The sequence below is a fragment of the Vanessa atalanta genome, chromosome 9 (genome assembly GCF_905147765.1).
Source record: "Vanessa atalanta chromosome 9, ilVanAtal1.2, whole genome shotgun sequence".
NCBI lineage: Eukaryota > Metazoa > Arthropoda > Insecta > Lepidoptera > Nymphalidae > Vanessa > Vanessa atalanta.
In genome coordinates, this window is record NC_061879.1 from 10,602,094 (window position 1) to 10,614,263 (window position 12,170).

Sequence of the window (12,170 nt, forward strand, 5' to 3'; positions counted from 1 at the left end):
TGATAGGAACATTCGGCGTCAGAAGCGTTGACTATAAATAGACTGTCAAATAAAGATATAGGTAAGTACATTATTAAAACTTTTGTGTTAGGGGTTCGCCAATTTTGTGTAAATATTACTGCAAAAATGCGGCATTTCCAAATAAGAACGTAAGTTCTACCTAGGTCACTTAGTACCTACCCATAAAATAAGTGTAATATTAAATCAGGAGAATATATCTTTTTGCTAAAAGTCTCCAGAAATTATACTGTAACGGATCAATCACTATCTTTTTGAATTTCATATTAGGTTTAATTAAGCAGATTGGCAAAGCGGCCGTTTGATGCTTGTTTGCTAAGTAGTAACAACTAATAGACATTGGAACTGTAAAAAATATTAACCCAATATGGTTATGCAAGCCAGACTGACTTGCATAGAGCCGTACGAAATAAAAATATTATGAATAAATATTTTATTGCTAAGTGTTTGTTAATGAATATTAATTATATAGCAAATATCGGAAAACTACATCTTAAATGAAAAATAAATATACAAAAATAGTGTTTGTTTTTGTGATACTTACGGTAGCAATATAATACTTTTGTTCATTTTATTTTACAATCATTCTGTACTTACAGATTTATTTTTTAAATTTTATAAATAGTCAAGTGTTAAATATTTTAAGTGGTAAAGATTGAGGTTGAAAACCAATTTAGGGATAATATTATGTTATATTTTACAAACAAAAATAAAACATATAGTAAACATAATTATACTTAAAAATAAAGTCACACTTCCTCCAAAAAATAAAATTATATATCTTAAAATTATCTATCTGTCTTCCATAATATCAATTTAGTAGGTACTTGAATCGGCAAGCGTAGTGTAGGACGCCCTGAGGCACGACGAAGCGACGATATACAGAAGGTGGCCGGTAGAACATGGATGAGAAGGAATGAAGATCGGGCTCAGTGGCGCGCCTTGGGGGAGGTCTACGTCCAGCAGTGGAATAACACAGGCTGATCATGATGGTGATGAGGTACTTGAAATAAGCGCTTGTTATTATTAGTATTATTAAATAATGCTTAATAAATTAAAAGATGGCACACTTTGTAATGAATATAATAGCATACAATCGTAGTACCTATTAAGTATTAAGTACTTTATGTCGTTAGCGACTTACAACATTGTTTCTAATATAATCTGTAACGATTTGTATGAACTCAGTGACGTATATAAATGACAGCACCGAAGTTGTTAATTGACATTTGACAACGACTTTAAAACTGCGAATGATAAAAGTTTGTTTACATACATACATTAATAATATTGAAATTTAAAATATTTATGTAAAAAAATAAAAAAATGTCGATATTATTTGATCACAAACCATCAATTTGTGCTGACTCATGTCGTATATGCTTGGATAATGACTCAATTGGAGGTATAGATCTTACTAAAGATCAAAAAATACTACAGTGGTTTGAATATTGTGTTGGTATATCTGTAAGTATTATTCATTTTAAAACTATACAAACTTCTAGAACATTATTTTTATTTATAGACTACAATATTCTTTCAATATTCAATTCAAAAATCAGTAATGAAAGAGATACTTGTTGGATAGTAAAATTTGTTTTATAGTTTACAATAATAAATACCTTCACTAAAACGGAGATTGTGATAAATATAATTAATGTAATTTGTAGATTAACATCCAATGTCCACCAAAAAGGTTATGTTTTAAGTGCGCAGATAATATAAACAATTATGTAAAATTTAAACAAAAATGTCTGGAATCCGAAGAACATTGGAAATCATTGAATGAAGATGTTCAGGTAAGTTTGAATTAAATAATAATCGGTGTTATTTATATGGTGCTTAAGGTTGGTAGGTATGGTGAGAACTTTAACAAGAAAATATGAAAAGTCTGTATGGGCGTTATTCATTATTTTAGTGGAGTACAAATAGCAATGACTGTTTTAGAAATACAATGTAGTTGTAAAAGAAGAAGTTATAAAATGCGAGAATTCAGAAAATATATTTCACGAAGAAAAACATTTTAATGGACAATTTGAGCATGACAACAAAAATACTAAACATGATATAAATGGTATAAATATTATAACTAACATGAATAATGCTAAGACTCTAGTTGAAAATGATAATAATAATGACCAAAGAACAAATGTTGAAAATTATATAAATGATGAAAAAGGAAATTTAGAATTGAATGAAAACTTATTTCACATAGACAGTAATGATATTTTGAACAAAATACCAAAAAGATACCAATGTGAGAAATGTAAGAAGGAATACAGTAAGTTATATTATCTTTTATATATATATATATATTATAATTCTTATTTGTGTATCTCACTGAATTCGATTATGATGATTTTTTGTGTGAGCCTCTGTAGGGTTTACGACCCTGTGTATCTATCCTGTGACACTCTATTCCATAAAGTAGTACAGCAGTATTTGTTAAAATGGTTTAATAAATGTATGCCAAAACAAATAAACCTAATTTAAAAAAAACTTATAGTTTTTGCTTTTATAAAGTTCTGTTTTTTATAAATTTATATATGGCTATAATCTTCCCACTGAATTGTAAAACAGTTCCACCCGGTTCATAGATAATAAATAGTTTTGATACTCATTACAGTTATATAAGATTTTAAATTAACATGGTTATTTTTTATTACTAACAGTATTTAAAACGGGATATTTACCATGTTTTTTATTTTTATTTGTTGGAGCTCGATATTTCGAAATTATCTACGAATGTCTTGTTCATTACAGTTGTATTTAAAAAGTTTCATTGAATATGAGTAAACATGTTACCGTCTATTAAGAGGTTTAAGGACTTTTTAATTAAAAAAGATTTAATGGTCCATGGGATCTGTCATAGGTTGTATTATATGATTAAATATTCCAATGAAAAGCATCTATATAAGATAAAAGTAAAATATGTCACATAACCTTTAAAATAGAATATGAATTATCAATAACACAACAATGTTCTATTTTTTTATTTAATAATTACAATTTTACATCAACTCTCAATATTATAATATTTAGTAATGTGTTTTTTTTTTTTTTGTATTTTTTTTTTGTAAATAGGAGTTATGTAAACAAACAATTTGTTTACATAACATATTCTAAAATACATTCAGATAAATTTTAACATATTTTTAACACATACACTGTAGAACTTAGTAGATACTTTATTATAAGTGCATGCTTATTATATTGTATATATGTATGTTCAATAAGACCTTAAGGAACTGCCGAATGACGTCAACTATGACGTCACAACGCCTTTTAGTACCGTTAGCAACACCATTAAAATTATTTTAGTATTGTTTTGTTTAATAGTAGAATTTGCTATGGAATGCAAATTTATGAGTGGACAGTCTAGTTAATCTTGTTGTTGTGGGTGGTGTAAGGTGTTGTAATTAATAGTAAAGTAATTTTTAGGGAATCACAAATGGCTAGTGACACATATGATGAATCTATGTTATAAAAAAGATATCAAAAGTATAAGTATAGAAGTCGATAAAAATAAAGCAACAAAATTAGAAGATTCTAAAACTAAAACGAAACAAATATCATTGACCACGTGTGGTAAGTTTTGACACATTCATATATTATATATTTTAATTTATACTCATCGCGGTTATATCTGAATACAAGTTATCTGACATCTGACCATCACAAAACATCTGACAATGTAAAATTACTGCCTCTTACGGAATCTGGTAAACTGGCTGTTTGTTAAATGTCATATTTACTAAGTATTCTTCCCTCTTGGATTTAGTAATACTAAGTATTACTGTTCGAAGTATAGTTTTGGAGGGGCCTGGAGTGTTTTATATGAGGATGATCCCGTAACATCTTTTATCTTTGTAGAGGACGGCATTGCAGAGGTTTTAGTGTGTAAGAATCTCACTCAACGTATACGCCCATACCATACCCATGGAATTTTGAAAGTTTTTCTCGTAATAATAAAAACTTATGTTATAGATACCGATTATGTTTTCTATAAAATATATAGTTATTAAAAATTTTCACACGTCGTATATTTTTCCGTTACATTTTTTTTTCTCATGCGTCATGAAAGTATAATACTCTGACCAATTTTTCCAATCTTCTTTTACGTGTAGCTATAAATAAATGCCTCCATATTTTTTGCGATTCATGCAGTTTCTCACGATGTTCGTAAATATATAATGAGTTGCTGTGATAAAGTGCTTATTAAAAAAACTGCTGATAAAGTGAAAAATTCAGTAAAACACCTGTTTTGAAATCTGAAAATTGTGGGTTCAAACCTAAGCAAGCATGTGCTTAGTTTGGGTATATAATTCACCTTGATCTCGGCGTTAAAGGATAATTTCTTGAGTAAACCAAACATGAAATAAACATGTGTCAATGAAATTCTGCCAAATGTTTATTCACCAACCACCATATGAGTGTAGTGCAATTAGCTCCAAAACTCTTCCTATAAGACTGTGTAGGCCTTCGCTTAGCTATGAAACATTTGCAGGCTTTTGCAGTCGTAATTCCACAACTTCTGGGAAGCCTTTCCTAGCTCATGAGCTAGGAGAAGTTGAACATATATTTTGTTCAATCTACGTAAAGTTTAAGCCCAATGCGAACGACCGCTGTAATCAATAATCACATTGTAATGTTCACATGTAAAGTCGATCTACCAATAAAATAAAATAAAATAAATACATATTATATTTAAATATCAGCTCGCTGTGCACACACACCGTCTTCACCGCGCGCCCATTTTGTATATCCTCTTTTCCCGCGCTTTTGCGATGTGTGTCACTCGAGATGACAGATGCATAAATACACAGATAATATATATTTATATAAAATATAAATCTAATGCTAATGAATATATTATTATAGATCTCTGTACACTACACACATAATAATCAGCTGAGCTAAATAAATTATAATATAGTAGAGAAGATTATATTTTTACATAAAAAATAAAAAACCCAAACGATTTTATTTAAATAAAAGTATTATAGATATAAAAGGTACTAATTCACAAAGAAAAACCATAGTGGCGTGACAGCGGTATTTTTTTTATTCGTTGACAGGATAATGCCGGGTAAAACCTCTTTTTGCTTTTAACAATATTAATAAGTACACGAACATCAGAAATTGTTGTACATTTTTTTTGTGTTTTGTGTTTGTGTTTTGCTGGTTTGAAAAAAAAAACAACTTGGTCGAACTTTGTCCAAAAGCGGACTAACTTTGCCTAGAACAACATTAGTAGGCATTTAATTATGGCAAAACTGGACTAAAAATTATGTTAACATATTGATTAAAAATAAATTTTAATGACTCTCAAACACTTGCTTTTTCATCATACTCTTCTTTTTTTGCTTTTTCTCATTCGTTTTGAAGTGAATAGTTGGTAAATTATTATTTCTTACCTCACAGATTTTCATATATACATTTTGGAATTTATTTTTGGACGTTTTGATCTTTTATTGCTCATTCGTGCGTTTTACTCGCGCGGCAAGTGGCTTGTATCTCTAAATCTGTTAAGCTCTGCGTCGTCATGGCCCAGGCTTGAGTCGGACTGATTTTAACGGATGCCTCTATTTTTAAAGAAATAAGGTCTCTACAATCTCTAATAGCGTTGCCATGAGCAGTCCTTTCAGGATGAAGAGGGCAGTTGAGTCATCACAGGTATATGTAACACATAGTCAATAATATTCATGGTAATGTTTTAGGTTTATGCAATACGCCCTTTACCTGTGACATCGCGAAACACATGGATGATCATTGGTCAAACAATGATTTACAATGTCAATTGTGCAATTATTGTGGCCGAGATTTTGCAGATATGATAACACATAGGTATAGTATGTTAGATTTTTAATAGTTATATGTCAATGTGATCGTTTTGAATAAAATTAATAGTGTATAGCTAAAGTCACGTGTGATGCCTACCAAAATAAAATCACTGAATACTTCAGTTTCTAGATATAGAAATATCTTACACATTTTGTTCGTCGAACCAACAGCGATAAAATTACCATTTTTATTTTGCATTCCGCTCAACGTAGATTATGCAAAAAGTACTTACTGGATTTAAAAAAGGATTTGCTGTAAAACATGTTCAAGTTGGTCGAAGTGTTGGGAAATAGTAATTTGTAGGTATTGTAAATAAATATTTCGCTACATATCCACACGATTTCAGAATCATTTTATATTTTTCTTAAATCATGTAATAATGTAAATATTTATTTAATAGTTTAAATGAACTTGAACGATTCGTATTCTATGTTCTTGAATTTTTTTTCTTAATTCAAAATAGTTCTTTTTTTCATGTTAAGGGTAATAATTTACAAAATAAGTTAATTATAATTTTACGAGGGGAGGTCAAAAGTTCGCAAAATGGAGAGAAAGGACTTGGTGAAAAAGGTACCATTTAATTTGGAATTCATTTAAATCATATATTAAGTTTTGAATTTTTGACGTTATTTGTCTACGATTTTGGCGTGAAATATGACTAGGGCGAGATTCATATCTTATCTCAGCCTAAAGTGATAAACCCATGTTCATTAGTTTGGGCCATTGTCAAAGCAAACGTCCATGCACAGACATGTGGTTTAATACCACTAAATAAGAAGTTAAGTTATTGAAATCGGCAGAAAAGATTTTTAGGTCATGTAAATATTTTATTAAATGATTATAAAGAAAAGCTAACATCAATGATCCGTAGTAGTACGTAGTAATACGTTTCTATATTAGCGAGACTTAAATCATTTTAACAAGGCAAGTAAACGAGGACTATTTATTAAAGGAGTGTTGCTTTTAGCAAGACAAAACCACGATTCTCAAGAGTTGCATTGGTTGCTTTACACAAATACGGGTTCGAACCGCTCTTTTATCCAAATGTATCTGTGTATTTTTTTTTTAAATGTATACATTTTTTCAATTATTTTTTTCGGTTCAAAATGGATCCAACGGTCTATTCAACAAAATCTGAAAGCAAAGACAAAAATAAATTGAAGGATTACAAAAGCTATTCTCCCAATGTACAAAGTATAATTGAAAGTAGTTTTGTCATTTTATTTTATTGACATCGATTCTTAACCCTTTCTGTCCGCGTCCTTATTGGACTTCCCATCGTACCAAAACATATGAATAATTATGATTGGTCCCAAACTACATTGACCATTTAGTTTATTCTTAAATAATCTATTTATGTATAGCTGTTATTGTTAAATCAATATTCGAACCAGGTGGAGCTTGTTGATTCCAAAAATTAAGACTAAATTATACATCGAATAACAAAAGATTAAATAATGTTTCCTTATTGTTTGTTTTAATAAGTTACAATATTTCTTCTTATGTATTCAATTGTTGTGAATAACTTTATTACACGAATTTTTATTTTCAGTTTTGAACACTCACCCAAAATGAAATTATTCTGTCATGCTTGTAAAAAGAAGAAGGCTTCGGTTCCATCCCTTCAGTTTCATTTCAGATCGGTACATTTACAAAAAGCGGGTGGTCTTTGTTCTATATGCAATAAAACTTTTAGAAAATTCAATACTTGGAGGAAACACGAACGACTACACAACGAAAATAGTTTGTTTATTTGCGACCACTGCGGAAGGAAGTAAGTAACTGTGTCGATTGGTTGTATCTATATTCTCATTTATAGAAACCTCTTGCAATTCTAAGTTAAAACTTATATTCAGTAGAGCTATTAGTAGCCCGACTCTAGGAACTACCATGGATCTACCCATGGTGAGCTAGTCTAACTTCAGACAAAAGGGACATAACACATCTTAGTTGCGAAGGTTGATGGTGAGGTGAGGGTACTTCTTACAGTGTTAATATCTTTTAGTGGTGGTGACCACTTACCATCAGGTGGCTTATTGTCCGTCCGCCTGTCCTCATATAAAAAAATGAGTTAGAGTTATAAAAATGAGTTAGAGTCTTTTCATTTGATCGGCATCTCTCCAGTTTCTAAAATACTATTAAATAACTATTTTTTGCTTACCCATTTACAATAAAAACGGGTATTTTCGTTTGATTTTTTACATGAAGGAAGTCCATCATTAACTCAAATGTTTTCAACGAATACAGCATTATATACGGTTATATCGCTTCACTCTGGTTTTGACGGGATAAAAATATAATTTACATCTCTTCACATCAATTCTGAACCTTATCTACTACGTAGTAAAGTCTAAACGAATATTCGTGGGTAATTTACCTAAGTTGCACGTTACAAGATGATCAATTGAGAAAAATTGTTGGGGAGAAAATAAGTCGTAAATAATTTATGTCATAAACACTACACTGTACAATTCATAAGAACTATACGGTCCAAAAAAACTATGAATATGAAAAATTGGGTTGGTTCCTAGATGTTTGATACGTAAAACAGTGGTGAGTTTTCTTATTTGGAAATACAGAAATTATAAAACGAAACTAATTTATATTATTATTATTATTAAGTGGTAGGGCTTTGTGCAAGACCGTCTGGATAGGTAATACCCACTCATCAGATATTCTACCGCCAAACAACAGTTTTTAGTATTGTTTTGTTCCAGTTTGAAGGGTCAGTGAGCCAGTGTAACTAAGGCACAAGGGACATAACATCTTAGTTCCCAAAGTTGGTGGCTCATTGGCGGTGTAAGAATTGGTTAATATTTCTTACAGTGCCATTGTCTCTGGCCTATATGCTCGTCCGCCAAACTATACCGTAAAAAAAATATAAAATGGTATGATATTTTAAATAATATATTATATGCCCTTAAAATTACTCTTACCAATACTTTTTTTCATCCAAACTTTGCCTCCTTTGGACACATTTTGCTGTGCAATTTATAGTCACCTCGAGACTGCTTGTATATTACGACAAAAATACGACTGTTTAGTAATGAATGAAAAGCAAACGAAATGTTATCTATGCATATATTTTTGTGTTACCCAAATTCCCCTCAAAGTCTATCAAATATTGTTTGAGATTTTATTGAATATTTCTCACATATTCCGTGGTTATTACTGCGAAACTAAATCGTAAATTTTATTAGTACTTCGTCTGTTATGATATCATTCGGATGTTCTGGGCGTTCAACATCACTCATGCTCTTACGACCGCAACGTCATTCGGTAACCGTTCGTAGGTTTAGTTCGTTCGTATCTACGTGAAGGAGCAGTGTTGCCATAATATTTTTTCAGCCAATCTTTTAAGATTTTTCTATTTAAAATTGAAGCGTCTTTCTCAAAATGTGGAATTCATATTTATTAAACATTTTCAAAAATCACCTTTTTTAACACTACCAAAATGTTTATGGTGTTAATAAATAATCTTTAATTAAGATAAGATTTTATAACTGTATTAAAAAAAAAAAAATAGTAAACATTAATTTTGAAAATATGTATGTCGTAATTGAATCGTTGCTTTGCTTTAAAATTACTCAATATGGTTAACATTTTGACTTAAGTAAGAATATTATCCTCTAAAATAATTAACAGGTAACTCTAATCATATCAGAGTCTACGATCGACCTTAATACCTAATTAATTCTGATAGGTCATGACCTACTTTATCTCCAGCTTTGATATTATTGAATTTAGAGCACACCGCCAAAATTCTTGTTCGCAGATTTTTATACAAAAATGAAATCAAATCACATCTAATTTACCACACGGATGTGAGGCTATTCGTTTGCGAAACATGTGGGAAAGGTTTCAGGAGAATGTCCGGTTTAAAGGTACGTTCCATTTTTATTTTAAGTGGTTTTCCTCAACTCAATATTTTATTGTTCAAAGCAGGCATTTATTATTTTAGCTCTCGTTTATCTTGTGGTTTTAGAATGTGGTTTAAAATAATGCCTTTGAATGTTGACTTACTGTTTTATTTTGTTACGACGATTTTTTTTTTATTAAATATTGGTGCAAGCCGAATTTTTAGTAGACAGAATTACTTAGCATTCTTGTGTTCCGGTTTAAGGGTAGGCGATAAAGGACATAACCTTTTATTTCGAAAGGTTGGTGGCGCATTCGAGATGTGAATGCTGGTTAATATTTCTTACGAATTGCCAATGTCTATGGGGGGTTACCACTTACCATCAGATGACATATTATAAAATGATACTTCTATCATTGCATTCTATCGTAAAAATATATTTTAATGTCTGTCTTTCACGTTGTTCAAAATCTTTCTTGATTGATGTAGCTATGGTTGTTGTAAAACCATTGATAAATGGGCTTGCTGTTGGAGTAATTTACTTTAACGGGTCGGTGTTAATCGAGTTCATACCGAATCAATTTAAAACCTTCCTCTACATTTAGATATAAAATGGATTTAATTGATACAATTATTGAAGCTATAAACTTATTAATTAGCGTTTCGTGTTCGGTATATTGTTCTTTAATTTATTGGCATTTACAATGGCATTTATTGGCATGGAAAATAAATATTGTTTTATTTATAAGTAATACTATTCTCATGTTCTAATAAATAAGTAACAATCTGGAAATGTCCCACTATTGGGATAAGGCCTCGCTCAGATAAGACCTGATGTATTCAGATTTCCTTATGATGTTTTCCTTCAACGCCATGAGTGAGATGAATTATAAACACAGTTTGAGTACCGAAAATTCAAAACTACTCACGGGGTTCAAGCCGCATTTTTCGGTTAAGATTTATGTGTTCCCAATTGGCCATGTTGGCTCAGCTCTTAAATATTAATGATACGTAAAATCGATTATTCACGCTATATCTATTTTTAGGACCATATAAAGAATTTACATACCGTAATTCATCCAGTGAAATGTAACCATTGCGATAAAACTTACAAAAGTCAGACGAAGTTAGATCTTCATTTAAGGAATCTCGCAAAAGACAAACCATTCACATGTGAAGTGTGCTCCAAGACTTTTGTATCGCAGAAAGTATTAAAAAAACATATGTTCTGGCACACCGGCGAGAGGCCTCATACTTGTGAAGTTTGCGGGTCGAGATATAAAGCCAAAGGGCAGTTGAATCTACACATGCGAAGCCACACGGGTTTTATGCCCCATAAATGTGTTGATTGTGGCAAAGGTTTTCCAACGTCGACGCAGTTGAGGAGACACCGCAGCGTTCACACGGGTGTCCGAGCGTATAAATGTGTGCACTGCGAACGATCTTTTCATCAAAAGAAGACTTTGTTGGAACACGCAACGCAACACAAAAGCACTCACGGTGCAGAACCGGAAAACTAGATGCGTGTTCATATTTTTAAATGTCAGTTTTTGTATGAATATTGTTGAATAATATGGTAAGAAATGATTAAATAAATTCATTTTAAATGCGTAGTTTATTTTATTTTTCGTTTCTAACAATATCCCATATACATTTGTATTTATTTATATACTTAATGTATTAATACATGTACTGAATTATATTTTCAGTCGTAAGTCTAAAGTTAAAACTTTCATTAATCGATTTGTTTATGATTACAATTCGTAATCTTATTTAATAAAACGACCATTTTTTTAAATCCTAATTTATTGCTCTAATCTTCTCCTGAATTAAGAAATAAGCGAATTTAAAACAAAACATCAAATATGTCTTTAGAAAAAGTTTATTAATATTATTTATAACAAGTATTTTATTTGAACCACAAAATTTTTCATCTCTCAGACGACAAAATTCCTAATTGAACAACATTAGTCTAAATTAATTACGTCACTTAGTTGGAGCCAACGATAATATTAAAAGAGCCGTATGATTTATAAAATTTTCAAATTAGTTTCATTAAGAGATAAAAGTACCAAAGTGTTTAATTGATGTGTTTCCTAAAAACATCACTTTTGATAAAGAAAATTAGAGGTGTTTCGTGTTTTATTTAGTAAGTGATTCAATATCTAAGTACTTATCCAGTGACCTCCCACATAATTAAGCTGGCTTTGTAGTTGATTACGCATATATCCTATTTTAATGTTATGTTTCGTTAAAAGAGTGCTTAGTTTATGGGGATAGATGTCGGTATGCGTGACTATTTCTTCCAAACATTTTCCCAATTAAACCTTCCCTGTGCGACAATCTTTGCTCGACCGGAGGCAATGCCCTAGGCACTCTGGAGGCTGCTCGTTTAGAAATTACTTTGTAACGTACATTTTAGTCAAGTTCGATACGATATTCCATTAAT

The 12,170-nt window shown here is 30.7% G+C and overlaps 1 protein-coding gene across 1 annotated transcript; it reads left to right on the plus strand.

Moving 5' to 3' along the window:
• The first annotated feature begins 1,264 nt into the window (after positions 1-1,264).
• On the plus strand, positions 1,265-11,285 carry LOC125066410 (zinc finger protein 99-like). Its single transcript, XM_047674476.1, has 8 exons — positions 1,265-1,485; positions 1,689-1,817; positions 1,966-2,299; positions 3,460-3,606; positions 5,739-5,865; positions 7,415-7,636; positions 9,638-9,746; positions 10,768-11,285. Exons 1-8 carry the CDS (start codon positions 1,345-1,347, stop codon positions 11,239-11,241), a joined length of 1,683 nt encoding a protein of 560 aa, XP_047530432.1. The 5' UTR covers positions 1,265-1,344; the 3' UTR covers positions 11,242-11,285.
• The last annotated feature ends 885 nt before the right edge of the window (positions 11,286-12,170 follow it).

Bases quoted from the DNA above. Each gene is read 5' to 3' on its own strand.
- LOC125066410 (XM_047674476.1), top strand. From the start codon at position 1,345: ATGTCGATATTATTTGATCACAAACCATCAATTTGTGCTGACTCATGT. The intron at 1,486-1,688 runs GTAAGTATTATT...TGTAATTTGTAG, and splicing joins AATATTGTGTTGGTATATCT to ATTAACATCCAATGTCCACC. The intron at 3,607-5,738 runs GTAAGTTTTGAC...GTAATGTTTTAG, and splicing joins AATATCATTGACCACGTGTG to GTTTATGCAATACGCCCTTT.